The sequence below is a fragment of the Pundamilia nyererei genome, unplaced genomic scaffold, assembly GCF_000239375.1.
Source record: "Pundamilia nyererei isolate P.nyererei 1_Seehausen unplaced genomic scaffold, PunNye1.0 scaffold00073, whole genome shotgun sequence".
NCBI lineage: Eukaryota > Metazoa > Chordata > Actinopteri > Cichliformes > Cichlidae > Pundamilia > Pundamilia nyererei.
The window spans coordinates 446,193-463,433 of NW_005187474.1; the positions used below are offsets into that span (position 1 = coordinate 446,193).

General features: G+C 40.8%; 2 protein-coding genes across 2 annotated transcripts in view; both read right to left on the bottom strand.

Moving 5' to 3' along the window:
* Positions 1–968, bottom strand: part of tbxtb (T-box transcription factor Tb) — a 3,056-nt gene extending 2,088 nt beyond the window's left edge. Inside the window, exons 1-3 of the mRNA XM_005737055.1 lie at positions 763–968; positions 414–678; positions 176–310 (exon numbers count right to left, since the gene is read on the bottom strand). Of these exons, the coding sequence (XP_005737112.1) occupies positions 176–310; positions 414–678; positions 763–968 (606 nt within the window). The remainder of the gene's footprint in view (positions 1–175; positions 311–413; positions 679–762) is intronic.
* Positions 969–13,920: 12,952 nt separating this feature from the next.
* prr18 (proline rich 18) lies at positions 13,921–15,653 on the bottom strand. Its single transcript, XM_005737056.2, has one exon. The coding sequence runs from the start codon at positions 15,406–15,408 to the stop codon at positions 14,647–14,649; it is 762 nt and encodes a 253-aa protein (XP_005737113.1). The 5' UTR covers positions 15,409–15,653; the 3' UTR covers positions 13,921–14,646.
* Between the last annotated feature and the right edge of the window lie 1,588 nt (positions 15,654–17,241).

Consider the following 17,241-nt stretch of genomic DNA (forward strand, 5'->3'; position numbering starts at 1 on the left):
CGTGCGCAAAAGCTGTGCGTAAATTACGCACACATTAAACTTTATTTGTATTCTATTTCTGTTAACCATATTTCTTGCTAAACTCATTTTATTCTTACACACACACACACACACACACACACACACACACACACACACACACACACACACACACACAAATCGGTGCATTGCCTACCTCTTCATTTTGGTACGCCGTTACTGCAATAAACTGTGTCTCTGGGAAAGAGTGGCTGGTGATCATCCTCCGTGGGCCTCCAACCCGAACTATATGAATGCGTGGCTCATACTTGTGCAAAGAATTTAACATGATCTGGAAAAACGACAACACAGATGTAGCTATGTTGTGTCTCTGAAACGCATTTTCATTGTGTATTTCATTTTAAAAACACGGCACGAACTTGCCTTGCACTTACCTGACCTCCTCCGTTGAGCTTATTTGTGAGTTTGACTTTACTAAACGAGACGGGAGCCTTCATCCAGTGCGCGCCGAAGTTTGGGGAGTCTGGGTGGATGTACACACAGCTGGGAGTTTGAGGTTCGGGTTTTCCACCAGGCACCCACTCTCCGTTGACGTATTTCCACCTGTGGTTGTCTGCAGACGCGAAATCCAGCAAAAAGGAATACATGGCGTTCGGGTCCAGTCCAGACACGCTCACTTTCAGCACCGGAAACATGCGCCTTAAAAAAAAAAGTCACACATTTTAAAAAACGGAAGAAACTTAGAACTGTGTTTTACATCAGTCTATCCGTCCATGCGCTCACCTGCCATTCTTTGTAACTATCATTTCATTTGTGAGGTTTTTAAACTTTTGCCACAGCTCGCTCTCATCCAAGGACACTTTCAGCTCCCTCTCCGTGGGGTCACCCTTCTCGCTCCCGGCCTGCAGCTCACTCTCCACCGCACTGAGGAGGTGATCTACCCGGTACTGAACGGCCTTGCTCGGACACTCGCCAGCGCCTGTCGCCATTCTGTCCAGTACCTCCAGGGCTGAAACACGTAGCTTACTGAAGAACCTTAAAGCTGCTCCAGAATCTCTTTCGTCTCCTTGTGCAATTGGAAAAACAACTTCTGTCCGAGGAAGCTGAACGTCACTCACAGCTCCTGCATATAAAGGCTAAAGAGAAGCTCCAGCTGAGGATGGGTGTTTGGAGGAGAGGTGGTTGGCTCATCTCCTCTTTGATCTTCGCAGACTTGTTGCAGATTGGCTGAAAGCGGCCATATCATTGAGGCCCACAGGATGACAGCGTTTTGAATAAAGCAGTTTGACCTTCTTTATTACATCAACCTGTAAACATTGACACTTAGATCAAAGCCACACCTGCAGAAAGCAAATCGCTGACCATAGCTGGCCTCCACAAGATCCACGCTGCAGTTTGAGTAATTCTTTCACTTTTATTGTAAACTGATGGCAGCCCGATTTTATGAGAATTATTTCTGAGCTACAGCTTGAAACCTTTTCAGTTCTGTGTTGTTGTTGGGGGTTTTTTTTTCAACATAAACAAATCAACAAAAAAGGAAGGAACAAAGATAAACAAATAAAATGAACAACACAGTGATCCAAACACACAGAAATTCAAATAAAAGTTCACAAATCCACATAAATTAAAAATTAATAACTCCAATTATTTTTGACTGAACTAGTCCAAGTTTCACAACTCTAAATCTCTTATGGAGAGTTTTTTTTTCTTTAAGGAAATGTAATACACATTTTCTCAAAGAAAAAAGGTCTGAAGTGATGTTTCGTTATAGTCAAAACTTTAGTGTATATTTTGTTGTGTATGTGTATGTTTTGCTTGTGGGACAATGTCTTACTCATTCACTTTTATGACATTTATTTTTTATTATTATTTATAATGTAGAGTGCATGTGGAAAGTGTTCACAGCACTTCACTTGTTCTACAGTTTGTACAGCCTTATTCAAAACCTTCATATAATAGACCATAATGACAAACAGAAAAAAATTTCACTGAAAATCTTAAAAATGTATTTAAAAAAACATGTAGCATGTAAGTATTCAACACTGTGAATGCTTTCCAAGCTGTACTGTATATAGTGTAATCATCTCAGGCACATCTTGACCTTTAGAGCCCCAGCTCACTTCTATCCAATCAAATTTAATTTAAGTGATGAATGAATGAGAGATCTAGACAAACGCACACAAAGTGCAACAACAACATCCTTGATCATTTTACTAAAACTTAAAAAAGCCGGTGAGCGTAGATGAATGTTTTTATTAAAACAAACTGACACAAAAGTAAAGAATCTTGAATCCTGAAGAAAACAGTTCACTTTGAGAACCTTTACCTTTGGAAAAGTGAATCACTGAAGGCTCCTGTGTCACAGACCCAAGTCTCAAACTCTGCTGGCTGCATAGAAAACACTCACACATGAACATCGGTCTAAACAGTTTTTGTTTTTCATATTTGCTTTCATGCACCTGACACCCTGCTCAGGTGTTGGGGATGCGAGGGTCTGTGAGTCTGAACACTTTCCCGTTGTTTCGATAGGCTGGGCTGGCTTCCCCTCCTGCTTGGAGCCGATGCCTGGAAGGACCTACGGTAGAACAAGAAAGAAAAAACACAGTCACTGATAACTCACTAAATGAAAAAGTGATTTACATCCATTTAGTACAGCAGTGTCACCCTCACAAATAACTACTATATACTGCCGTTGCCATGGTGGCATCCAAGAAATAACAAATAAGATAAAAACAAATGATAAAAGCAGATAGTTTGTGGCACCCACGTGTTAGCTTCCAGTATAGCTCTGTGGTGTTGTGTTGCGGTTGGCTTGTGTTACTAACCAAATCTTGGGCGCCTCATTCCTCCTGCCAGCACAGTGAGTCTGACTCTGTGTCCAGCAGTCTGGACCAGAGTTCACAGCAAGCAGAGAAAAACAAATCCCACTCAGGTTAAAGAGAAGCTGAAAGACTCCTTCAGATTGTGTCGCCTCAATGAATATGAATGTTACTAAAAAACAAAAAAGATCTCACAGACAAAGGTTAAACTTTCCATGTCACTTACCAACTTTTATGTGGAAACCATGTTGGTTAAAGAAAAGGCGTATCTTTGCCTCAGAAGACTGACGTAAATATCTGCTTTCCTGCTCTTCTCAGGGATCTCAGGGATTGTCTGTTTAATAGAAAAGTTGAAGACGCAGCATTAAATTCTAATCAAGTCAATCAGCTCGGTCTGGAAGGTCCTCATAAAGTCAAGCTTCTGGCTGTGAATGTGGTCTCTTTTATCTACAAGTGCAAAGCATTTCATTCAGTTATAACTTCCTTTTCTATTAGTTATTTAGTCATTTAAAAAGAGGAACCCCTTTGTATATTAGCCGAGGTAGAAATGGTTTAAAAGTCAGAGGTGTCATTTCCTACAGTCCTAGTGTCCCATTTGGCGCCTGTCTCTTCTCCTCCAACACCCCACCTGGTGCTAACTGTCACACCAGGCCATTTCCTGGTGTGGGTCAGCAGGACTGTGAATTAACATTGATCTCTATTGCGCTTTAGATCCCCTCCCAGACCACCCCACCCCCCCCCTCAATCCTCAAAGGATGAAATGCAGGTGCAATTCAAGCAAACCTGAGAAAAAAGATTTAAACTTGTATTGTCTCAGCTTTGAATCTCGAGAAAAAAAGAGAAGCGTTTCGCATATTTTAACCTATTTGCTTATCGTATAATAAGCTGTTCACTGGCTTTTTGATTTCATTTTCTCGCCATCATTGGCACAACTCGTGAAAATCAACTGAGAGATGATCAACCTCAATATCTGTTTGAACTGCACTTTTGAATGTTTTTCATTATAGAAATTTCTTCTGCTCAAAAATGACTTCAGGGCTGTACATAAATTCTTCATTTTGGTTTGTTGATTAGGTTAGCTGACTTCTGTATTAAGATAGACAGAAGCAATGTAACTTTCCAACTGTGAAAAACACACTATAGAGTCTAATGCTGCCATAAATAGTCATAGTTGTCGTGTCCTCCTCCCCTCACACCCAGCTGATCGTGGCAGATGGCCGCCCCTCCCTGAGCCTGAGTTTTCTTCCTGTTAAAAGAGAGTTTTTCCTTCCCACTGTTGCCAAACCACTTACTCACTGGGGGTCATATAATTGTTGGGGTTTTCTCAGTTTTCTTTGTAGGTTCTTCCACCTTATAATATAAAGTGTTTTGAGGGAACTGTTGTTATTAATTAGCACTTTGAAATGAACTGAATATAAGCTTTGTATGCTTTATATAGACACGTGTGATAAGGATGAAATGTATTCAGATAAAAAAATAAAAAATAAAACATAAAGTACCTAATGATTATCATGGAGAGGGAGGTTTTTGGAGAGTAAATTAATTGTTTTAGTCAATATGTAAAACACATTTATACACCAGTACTTCCAGTGCAGGGCTTCAGTTAAAGCACTGACAGCCTGTGGATGTCTATAGGGTGGGGAGTTTTCTCCAGAGCTAGTGGATCTAAGATTTCGGCACTGAGGCGACCTTAACGCTCCCACATGCCTCCTGGCTTTGACCAGTCACTGTTTGCCTTCCCTTGCTTTCCCTCCAGTCAGGCTCATCCTCTGTTTGCTTAGGCCCACTTTGACACAGAGGTGAGAGAAAAAATGAATCGTGGATGCTTGTCCATATATGCTGATCTCAGCACTTGAGCATAACCTCTTCTCTGGTTTTCTCACTTTTTTGAGTCTCTTCACCATCCTCCGCCACCATTCCCTTACATTACTGTAAATATTTTAAATAATGCTCTCTATCCTTATTAATAACTGTTAGGATACTATTTATAAAGTTTTCTAAATTTAATATTGGATCAGGAAACTTCAACAAGTCTATGGGTAAATGCGGCTTTTCCTTGGCACATTTCTTTCTAATTTTAAAGGAAATAGTTGCATTTTGGGAAATAACACTTTTTTCAATTTTATCAAGTACATGAGGTCAAGCCATAAAATATATATAGCTGGTAGGTAGTTTCAGCCGCTCCCTTATTTTCCAAGGAGTCACCACAGCAGATCTGCTTGTTTGATGTGGCACAGATGATACACATCCATCCTGATGTAACCCTTCCAATAATCCGGGCTGGAGATGGACACTCGGCTTGTCCCCCCCAATCGCTGGGTTTGTGTCTCGTCACAGTCTAAAGCCAGAAAGCTTTTGCTTTTTGTGTTAACCACCACACCACAGAGCCACCGCATTTAGCATGAAGCAATGGCAAGGAAATGTGATGAAGACTAAAAACTTCTCCCTGACAAATGCTTTTAAATTGATGTTCATATACGCATATGAACATTTTTATAACCAACAGAGTGATTCAGGAATCTTTCCGCTTCTATCGAGTTGTTTCGGCCTGTCTGTTTGAAGTAACTGTTAGACGCACACAGAGCTGCCTCTTATCTTCTTCTCTGTTTTGTCCTTATTCCAGCATGTAAGTATAACCGCATGACAATGTCCGAAATAGACTAAAATTCAATTTAATTCCAGAGGAATTATATATTAAAGTGCTTTCATCTGTGCAAAAGAAAAGTGTAAAAATTATGAATTGTAGTTTTTCCATCATGCTCAGTTTGCCAGACAGCCCCAAATAAGACTAAAAATGCACATTTAGACCTTTTCTGGTATAGAAACAGCATTTACGCTATAGTTTGGGACAGGCTGATGTATAGCACATATGCTAATCAGCTGATTGCACTCAGTAGAGTTATATTTGTTGTTGAGTGCTAAAGTGCTAAAAGTCTTCTTACTGAAGTTTTTGCAAACATTTTTCAAAATGCACTGTAAACTATCTTACTTGATAAACCTGCGATGTTATTTATAATTATTGGAGGAAAGACAAATGCATGTAGCATGTTATACTGGGTGTATGTTGTCAGTGTGGGCCTATGCATGTGTGCCTGACGATGCAGTCAGGGATCATTGCCACAGGTGTGTTTACCTCTCATTGTCCTTTTTAAGTGGAATTACTGCCCCTGTGGTTTTCACACTAACCTTGAGAAACATTTACTTCGTTTTGTCCTTCCCCCGGCTGCTGTCGAAGATCAGCTTCTCTGAACTCTTCTTTGATCTGGACTTATTAACCGGCACACACAGACATCGAAAGAGAGTCAGTTTTACATTTGAGCTGGAGAGCCAATAAGCCAGCGAAAGGAAATCACACAATTTCCAAACAAATTGGGAAACTGCTGAATGCAAATAAAAAAAGAACACAGTGATTTGTAAACCATTCAAACCCCAAATGTAATAGAAATCATTAGAAAGACAACAAATGTTTAGAATAGGAATATTATTGATATTCTTATTTGCATTAAAAAATCAGGGTTGAACTTTAATCAAAAAAGAAAAACTACGATTTCTTGTGACCTGCACACAAAGTGTTGTGTACAGGGCCGCCTCCACAATTTTCCCATTGGGTTGGCCATACGGGGGCCACTAAAAATATCGGCGTGGAACACGCCAACATAGAACAGTCTTGCTGGGGGGCACTGGGATGGCCAGTGCCCTCCCCCTTGTTGTGTAATGGTGGAGCCCCTTGTTGTGTAATATATTCCTAATGGAGTGCTACTTCTCAAGCATAGCCATAATGTGGTGCCGCTCACACCCGATAACACTGCACACTCGGGTGACAACACACTTTGGAAGCTGGGTGCAAACTGTGTGCGGGGAGGACTCCTGAGCAAGGCAGCGTTTACTCACAGAACAGTGCAGCAGGTAACAGATCTATACAAACCCTATGAGCTTTAGAGGATGAAGACTGGAGAAGGACAGTGTGGACTTGTGGACTTGTGGACTTACATGTATTAAAAAAAATAGTATTACTCAATGACACTGTAAGCCTGAATATAAAAAACTCTGAAAAATTACACATGTGTTGCAGCAGGATGCTGCAAGTTAAGAGCTAACTTTTCCACTTCCATCCTATGTGTATTTTCCACTCACTGAGGTGAGTTTGTAGTAACAGACATGGCATTTTTTGGTCAAACTAATTTTGTAGACCTGTAATGCACACTTGTGAAATTCAACATGTTGAAGTGACTATGACCAGATGGCCACAAAGATAGAAAATTACTGCATGAACTGTCCAATAAATCATAGCAGCTAATAATAAACACATAAATAGCCACAAAGTACGACAGATTGGACGAAGTGGCTCATTACGTAAAAACATAACCAAGGATTGGCTTCAGCTCTAATTGCTTTTAATTTGGAGTTTTCTCGTGGATGTGGGGAATGTGCATATGGCAGAGCTGTGCAGCAGGGGCAGGAGGAGCTGCTGTCTCATTGTGTTTGTGTGTTGTGCGATGAGATTTCACACTGATGGAGAACTTGCCAGTTCGGCCCTTCATTTGCTTTCTTACCAAGCTCCTAATGTCCTCAAAGCCAGTGTGCTGCTTGAGGGTGACAGCCTCGTACTAACATCGTACATGCTCCAACTAAACACAGTTCATAGCTAATTAACAACAAGAGTGAAACCAGCTGACACCGTTCTGTCAGATATTCACAACGTGCAAACAGCAAGTGCACCAAAGGTGATAAAAGTGGTAAAAGAACTGAAATCTGGCTTAAGATTAAAAATAAAATCAATAAATGGCTCTTTAAATCTTAGTTTTTATTTCCAGATATTGTGAGTTGGAGAGAGAATGGCAGAAAAGTCCGAACCCATAAGAGTTTTCTTATGTAAAACATGAATGTTTTTCAATGTAATGAGGCCCAAGAATATGTCGGCGCAGATGAAGGACGCCGTTAGTATGCTGAAACACCAAAATAAACCTATCAAAGACATAGTAAAAACTTTAGGACGGACGAAAATCAATGATGTGGTTCATTGTTAAAAAAAATGAAATGCAATGGCCAGCTCAGCAACACCAAAAGTCTGAAAGACCAAACACCACAGCTAAAGTGCAACGATGACAGAATTATTCCATGATTAAGAAAAACAACTTCACAATATCTAACCAAGTGAAAACCATCTAACCAGTGGAAATGCTGAGCGTCTACAACAAGGTGTAAAAACATTCCCTCCTAAAAGTTTCTTAGTCTATCCTATTAATGTTGAGCATCTGAAAAAAAGGGGAGGCTGTGTATACAAACTGTGATTCCTAAAAGGCACATGCACATCATGCAAGCTAAAATCCAAACTTCAGTCACACCTTGATTGTTTGATTTAAAATCCACTGTCGTTGTGTACAGAGGAAAAACTACAAAAATTGTGTTTTTGCCTGACAAGCTGTGAATCCAACAGTATACACTTAATGGGTATTCCCTGAAGTGTAACATAAAATCTCTGGTAAAGTTTCTTAAAACTACAGCACATGTTGTTACATCATATGAGTGAGTGTGCTTGCATAACTAATAATGAGTGGAACCACAACTCGTGCAACTCACAGTCTCGCTGCCTCTTGCATTACCCCTGCCATTTCTGTTAAACGGAGTTTTATTTGCCTGAAGACCCATAAAGCTTTAAAGCAAAAGAAACTCTCCAAACACTCCGACATCTGCTCGCAGTGCTGGCATGAAGCGACACCGCTGGCCCAATTGCTGCGTCTTTTTTGCAGTGGACATAATTACAACATTTCCCTCTTGGATGATGTTTGCAAGAGTCCGAGGCGCTGCCAGGGCAGTTGAGTTTCCACAGCAGAGGGTTCAGATTGTGTTTGGTCATCTCACTTCTGTGTGAGTAATCAGCTCTCTCCTACAGGCAGGTCCATGCTAAACAAGACACTGACTATTTGTTCTTGATTGCAGTGCAAACAAAGGCCCAGGGGGCTCGCTGCAGCTGAGTAGCATCTCCCTCCACCACAGCAGCGAGTAGATCTCGGAAAGTTAAAACTCCAGTCATACTGCCGGTCCTGAGATTTTGGGAATCTACTGTAAGCCTATAGGAATAATAGACAAACATTTGATGCTACATTCAAAAAATATTTATGCTCAAAATGCTAACTTTAAATAATTTGTTTGCATATACATATTCCATGTAATTAGTTACATAAGCACAATGTCAAAAATTACATTTAATGGAATTTGATTAAGTGAAACTGACTTGATTCAAGGATTCAAACACATACAGCCCACTTTGGTCTTACGTGCGCCACATCAGTGAAACACCCTTTTCTGTCAGTGAAAAGAAGTGAGTGAGTGTCCCTTGTTTTAGCGGCCGGGAAACAGAGTGCAGAAAACAAATGAGAAGTAAACAAGCAGCCACAGGAAGCCATTAACAGTAGCCGGGACCAATTAGGCCCCAGCAGGTGTTCTGGCCTTTGCTGCCTCACCTACATGTCTTACAGAGCCCCGATATTCTGAGGAAACAAAGGGTAGTTTTATTTACTCAGCAATTTGAAGCAAAAGATTCCTCCAAAGGGCCTCTGAAGTAATTTATAGCATTCTCTTTTGTCTCCTCCTGCTACTTAAGCGGAAGTCATTACAGAGGACACTTAGATCCCCTTCAAGAAGCCTGACTTTTACAGGATAGGAAGATAAGACAGGATCTCTCTACCATTAGACCCCCTCTATCCAGGCACCCTGTGAAGAGTATAGCTCTCTTTACACCCAGTCAGAAGACACATGTGGAAGTCAAAATCAAAGTCACTCACAGTACAACTGCAGACAGACATTTTCAAGACTACATAAGCTGCAATATAAGTAAAGGAAAACAATAATGAATATTCACATCAATATTATAAACCACGAAATACGTATACCTAATTATGAAATGCTAAAAAAAATTGATTTTCCAAACTTTTTAATTTTCGATTGAATCAACTTTAAAAGATCTGATCATCATCTGCACTTTGACTAAACCGTGCTCACACTACAGTAGCTACGGATTAGTTTTAGTCTAGCGAACCACCCATACTGTGCACTACATTTATAGGATCCATTTATTCACTGCTGCTGTGAGTATATTAACTATGTGAGTGCAAATTTAGGGGAAAAAAGAGAGAATGTGAAGCTGATGTTGTTAAAACAAGCTGAAAGTGAAACCTTGAGTTTTTGCTTTACATCTGCAACTTTTCTAGTCTACAAATGGTAAAATACAAGGCTCGTGTGAATCTCAGTAAGCAGAACTTTGTCACATTTAATGTTGTCGCCACATTAAAAGAGGCCCACAAACCAGAACAGCACAGGCTCTCTTAAAAGAGCAACGTGCTAAAACAAAGTCCAATTCACTAGACAAATAAGAGGAATCAATAATACCTCATTGAATTCAGCCATAAATGAACGCAGCCACTGTTTACTGAGTCCAGCCAATTCTAAAATTTACACCTTGACTGTCACAAAGTGCACTGTAATATATCCAGTTTCATACAATTTATTTAATTAATTGTTTTTTCATTTTCCTCGGTGCATCAAGCTTCTGTAGGACTGGTGGTCACTTAAGGACCAAAAAACAAATCATTTCAAGTACGGAAGCCGGTGCTGCTGAGATCAGACCTGATTCTTATTCTTTTTAATCTGCAAAGTTCAGCTGAGGATTTTCCTGAATTACTGCCAGATTCACAGTCGTGGAGAAACTCAGAAATTTAAATTTCACACGGTCACATTATTTATATATATATTTTTATATATTTTATTCTCTGACTTTGCTCCGGGTGTCTCATTTCTCTGCTGAAGCTATGACCTCTGTGAGTGGACCTTCCAGTAGCTTAGCACAGCGGCAATGCAGAGCATCGCAGAGGCGCTCATGTAGGCCTCTAGATGGCGCTGTAGGATAAACAAATAAAAAGACACCAAGCGGATGGAAACCGTTTAAAAAACATAAAACGGAGACAAGTGTTTTAGTACCGACCAAAGATGTGGACATGCTAAAGTGACTGCTGTGATTATCGTGATCAAAGAACTTTCACTGTTTTGTTTTTTCTGCAGATGCAGAATGAGTAACTAAATGATTACAAACTGTCTTAAACATTATAGCGTAATTACATCATTTTATAACTTGTTCCAGCTGTGCTTGATGTGGAGGTCCTGGCCTTTTTCTCTGGGAATTGGCTGCTGCCACGAACTGCCTTCCTCCTCCGGAGCGTTGACTTTATTCCCTGCCTATCAACAGTAAAGACCTACTTTAGATGCTGTGGGAGCCTGAGGATTAAAAAAGAATGTTTTTTTGTTTTTTGTAATCCCATCGTTTGCCAAGAGCATCTTCCCACACAACATCCTGACATTGTATTCTTGCAATGCGCAGCCAATAAGTAAATAAAAAGAAACAAGACCATATGCTGCAGGAATATGCCCACCTTCACTCCCACTAAGCCTTCATCCTATTCCCTGATCTTCAGTGAGGCTCTAGATAACTCTGAGCATATCATCAGGCAGCAGTGTCCTTTCCTTAATCCAGATAATGAATGGTTCCTAGTAGATGCTGCACAGGGAAGGTTTGTGGACAGATTTCTAATACACCTTAATTCAAATGCACTAAATCTGGTAAAAGTGCAAAAAGAAAATGTGAAACCAAAAAAGGAGCGCAGGATGTGGTAGGTGTTATAAAAAGCAAAAAAGGAACACAAACCTTATGGGAGTGATAGCATGCATGCTGCTCTGTATTGACAGCTTAGGTTTGTGCCTTTTTATACAACGTTTATGTCCCCCCTTTGTGTTGCATGTATTTGTCATTGTAACTCTGTCCTGAGGTGGGAAAAACCATGAAAACATGCCCACATATATTCTTCATTCCCCTGGTGTCCTCATTATTAGTTATACAACACATGCCAAAGGAGATTACTCTCACTCATATAATCCCTAAACGAAGAAAAAACATCTTTTAGCTTTTGTGGGAGGACAGCACTCTCAGATCAAAGCCTTCTTTTTCAGGCTGCCTTGTTTCTGGCAAAAAGGCCTCAGTCTTGAGGGGTTCACCCTGGATGACCACAACACTAAAGTTTATTGGCCGACTCAGTTCAGGAAATGTCTGGTTTGTCCTTCCTCACAAAAGCTGCTGGAAACACGGGATTTATCAGTTCCGTTGCCACAGTGATGCTATCGCGGCACAGCTAAGGGACCTGCAGTTCTCTGCTCTCTTTGCTGTGTGCAAAGTGTCAGTGACAGAGTGAAGGCTGCATCCATCTGTGCTCCCTGCCACTATAAATCAGGGGAGGATAATGAAGCTGCCCTGCTGTCCCGCGCCACTCTCCCACACAGTGATCACAGTACAGTGTGGTGAACAGAAAGCCCGCAGCCTTTCTTCCCCCCCCTCCTAATCTAGAAACAGAAGTGTCACTTGGATTGGATGGATTCTTGTGTAAACAAATAGTTTGCGGCAAAAGGTGGAAAAAAAGTCCAGCTTGGTCTGGATTTCACAACCCAGATGAAAACAAAAGGGCTTGAAGGGCGATTTAAAGATAAAGTTTCCACTTTTATCCAAGCCGCCCTTTGCAACTGCCCCCAATCCTTCAAATTGCACTTTTCCTATTGACAACAAGCATTTTAGCTACTTCACACATAATGATGCAGTTCTTACCCCCAGGACAGACTCACTCATGAATAGCTTGGCTTTCAGGCCCATATGAGCCAGTAATGAATACCAGAGAGACACACACAAACAAGACCGCAATAGAAATTAGACAATAGAAGAGGATTACACAACTTTTGGTCACTAAGCCAGTTGATAATATCACTACAGGAACCATGGAGAACCAAACGAGTCTTGGTACACGCTGTAATGGCTCACCCATGATCTCAGCACTCAACAACCAAATCACTTGTGAGACTGAACGAGAAAATCTATTCAAGAGAAAACGCTTTATTGTAGAAGCTTTGCTTGTTTATCCAGATGACACAGTGGAGAAAGTCTGTGGTGTTACACACTGTACAATGACATTTACAGAGTTATGGCCGGACATGTATTTGACACTTGATTATTTGCTGCAGGCTTGTCTCCATTCCTGAATGAAACACCTTTAAGAAGAAAACAACTGATGAGTGTGTCATATGAAACACCTGTCCCCAACTGGTAATACATCTGCAATAGAGGAAAGAGCGCTTGATTGAATCAGGTCTTTGCACTCCAGTTTTATGGCAACTCTATTGCCAAGATAGTGTTTACTGAGAAGAGGCAATACACAAAAAAAAAACTGAGTTTTTCCATTAATAAAACATCTGCCAAACAACAGCATTACCTGAGGTTACGAGCGGAGGTATATGTTTTAAAATGCCTTACCAGTTGTTGGTGTGTGAGCCCTCCAAACAAGCTGTCGTGTCTTAAACTTACAACACTCCTCTGTCTGAAATGTAATAGAGTTCAAAATGTACCGCACACAGAGCAAAAGTCTGGTTACCAAGTTACAGAACACAATGCTGCAAATGAGAATCTCCATACAGAGGAATTTCAAATCTGTATTTGGCCGTGCATAGAAACTGAATTTGTGTTCTGAGGTTTGCATTTGAATGTTAGTTTAATGATCAATACAATGCACTGTGGGCAGGTGTGACTCTAAAAAAAACAAAAGCATAAGCCAGTTTTTATGGCTTAAATGATCTGCGACTCCAATGTGTGGTTTATTTCTTTTTATTTTTTCCTTCTTAAAACAGCCATATTCTGTCCCCCTGACCTGGACGACTACCCGAGCAGCATACTTTCAGGATAGTTCACTTCAAACTAGAGCTACTTTGCAGCAAGTCCTGTAGATGTGGCTTTTCACCAGATTTTAATACCAGTGTGATACGTAAGGTAGTCTGGAGGTAATTTCCTAAAGGGGTCATGCACCTGGGCCCTACAGTACACTTGTGAACCCTGCTTAACAGGAAATCTAAGACGCTTAGAACACTAATGCCCAAATGGCCTCAGGTAGCTACAGTGGCAACAAAGAGCCTTTAAAACGCTTGTCTGAAAACTGGCCAGAAGTGTAAAAGAAATCTAAATGACTGCAAATTAGTTTTTTGTTTTTTTTAATTAAGAGGCACAGCACAATACGGCTTTTTTAAGATTTAAAAGGATCGAGACAGTTGCATAATTAAAAAAAGAAAATATTTTTACTTAGAATTTGCTTAAATTAATGAGCTGAAAAGATATGTGACAGTACAAATATTTAGTAAACATTACATACTGTACACCACTAGTAAATCCCTGCAAAGGATATAACCCTCTTATGAGAGGAAAAATAAACAATTCAATTTGGTTTTTAGGAGCAGAGGCAAAGAGCTCTGTTGTTGACAGTTTATTGTTCTCCCACACAAAGGAGCAGACCCCTCTGCCAATCCACAGGCGCCTCACTGAAAAATAGAAACCACGTGCAAAGGACGAGAATTTAAAGGTATTTAACTAAAACTGAAAGAAATAAAATAATGAACAGGCATCAAACTCCCAAAGCAAATATCCCTGCGAGCCCTAAGCACTGCTGGATACTTTTAAAATCCTGTTTTTGATGGGGAATGTAAATGATTCCCTCTTGACTTTTTATGATTCCAATGGAATTTCCTCATTTCATTCGTTTTCTTAATTAATTGACTTTTTTTTAAAGGTATTGACATCTATTTTTTTTAATATATATTTCTTTAACAAACTGACATTCATCTGAAGACACCTGGATTTCCTCCCTTTAACGTTTACTTGAGAACATTAAATTCAGGATGCCTTTGCAACAGATCTACACCAATTGCACATTGTTCACGAGTCCATCACACTGAGAGTCCCGGCTTAACAACAAGACATCAAAGCCAGGTGTCAGCAGCCTTTGAGGTGCGGAAGTGCGGAAAGTTTGTCGACTTTTCCCAAAGCAGCGGCATTTTCGACCCCTTTTAGCCACTCTTTGCATTTCCTTACAACAGTCTCATCCACATCCCCGTCCTCGTCTTCATACTCCACATCATCGTACTTGTATTGGTCATTCAGCAGAGATATTTTAACGATGGCGGTGATGTCCTGCTCCGCGCTCTCTGCTTTGGCGGCCGGCGCGCAGCCCTTGGACCCCCCGTGCGTCTTTTTGGATGGAAAAACTCGCCGGTGCCGAAAATCGGTGCCGGCGCAACACTTTTGTTGCTTTGCCATCATTTGTTTTTCTAGATTCCGTTTTTGGATGACAAGAATGGCTTCGGGGGTGAGACTGAGTGTAAATTGAATTTCCTTCTTCCCTTCCTCTTTTCCACTGAGTTGTCTCGTGGAGTCCATGGAGCTGGAGCGCCTGACTCCTTCAGATGAATCCTGAGGTTTCGGCACCATCAACCACGAAGACTTTCCCTGGGTCTCTTGCCCGGCACCGGGCTTCTGAGTGGGGCTTTTATTTTTGTCCTGCTGGGGTTTTCGCCCCAAGTTCCTTAAATTCGCCGATGCCCAAGATGTGGGTTGTTTCTCCTTATCCGACCCCCCTCTCTCTCCGCACGATTTGCTGGTTTGCTCAGGAGGCACTCCGTTGGCTTTCTTTTTCCCGAATAGTTCCCTGCCAGGCGATGAGATCCGCTGGTGGAGGCTGATGGGTGGAAAAGGCATCGTTGTGTCTGGAAGTGGTCAGGATATAAAAGCGTGCAAATTATTCTGAGTGCAGAAGAGGAAGCCCTGCGTAAAGCGACGACCGGCGCTCTGCGGGCATAATCCAACAGACAAGGTGGAGGGGGTTGCGTTGCACCTGTTGTCCGCGCTGACTGGAGTTCAACTGGTTCACACAAGGCAGCCCGGCCGCTTTATGCAGGAGCCGGCAGGAAGGCGTGGCAAGAAGCGCCAAACAAAGCCGTGAAAAAACTGATGATGTCATTTCATAATTTTCAACAACTTCCTCAAACGATGAGCCACATCCACCCAGAGTTCCCCTCATCTCCTGTCACAGCGCCTCTCTGCTGCTTTCCAGTTACTGGATCCATTTCTCGTGCATTATCGTACCCATCATAAGCTTTTTAGGACATAATGAGCCTGAAAACTATGAGTCATCATTGAATGTTTTTCACAAAAGTGATGCCGTTAAAGAACTAAATTTCAACCCAGTAAAAAAGAATTATAAAGCCGAAAAAAACGACTTCTTATAACATTTTTAGCCCATAACGTCTTTATTCGAAATACAAAACTCAAAAAGTTCAACAACTTCAAAAGTATCAATACTCTGTAATTTATTTGCACTGCCAAAACATACTTGGATGAAAAGAAAGAGAACTTATGGTCATAATCATGAGTTTAGTCCTTGGTGCTCAGATCAGTGTGTCCTTGAACATGTCACAGGAACAATGGCATGCAGTTTCATTGTAGCCTTTCAGTAAATATGATCTCAAATGTCAATTATCTGATGTGTATTGACAGTCACTTTTGTTACTCTAGCCATGTAGACTATGAAATAGAATCTCATAGGATACACAAATAATCTGCAATATTGATTTTTCTTTGTCCTTCTTTGCTTCTATCTGCACTTTCTGCCAGGCAGAAATCAATGAGCCCTTTTGCTAATCTGTAGTTATTAAACGATTTTATATTGCCTGCATATTTTATGGTTCATGAAACATCTTGGCTTTAAGTCATGCATCAGATGCAGTTGCTCTGGGGATGGGGAAATAAAACTACATCTAAAATGCATGTGTGTTTAATGCTTTTTGAAAATTAACAGTCTTCAGACACTTAAAATCAATAACTGGGACAGCAACTCCCACCACAACACAGGCCAAGTTATTTATTCATCTCTGCAAGAAGACTTAGATCATTAAGCTAAAGAAGACACACAGACTTGTTTAATTTCAGTGCTCGCCGAGGCATGATCGCCGTTCTCTGACATAACAACAGATTAAATGTACTGAAGGGGAAACAGTTGGGACGCTAACAGATTGCTGGGGTCAGGGTTCTTCCCATTCATCTTCAAACTTTGGTGTAATCCAAAAATGGCTGCTATGGAAAACCAATCAGAAAAAACAAAGACGACAAACTCATTTCAAAGAATTATTTTATCCCCCCCAAGATTACTTCGAGAGGGATTTGCTGCGTCTCTGCCAAGTCCAATAACAATAAGTACTGAGGGGAGATTTCGCCCATGGTAATCCAACAAAAATACAAGTGTCTACCCCCCCAAAAAAACAAACAAACCCATAAGCGTAGCAAGAAAAGAAAAAGGAATTATTTAATCTGATAAAGCAATTAAGAAAAAAAAAAAAAAACTAAACAACTTGAGCTGTGCTCTTATTACGTAGAAAAACACATTTTAGTTTAAATGCAAAAAAAAATGCAAAGGGATCAAGACTGCTGGCCCAAGGAGCTCTAAAAAGCAGAAAGACCTTTGTTAGTAGGATGTGAACATCTGCACCACAAATGGGGGTAGGAAAAGGTTATGAGTGTTCTGGAGGAAGTTGT

Excerpts from the sequence above, each read along its gene's own strand:
- prr18 (XM_005737056.2), bottom strand. The coding sequence starts at position 15,408 with ATGCCTTTTCCACCCATCAGCCTCCACCAGCGGATCTCATCGCCTGGC.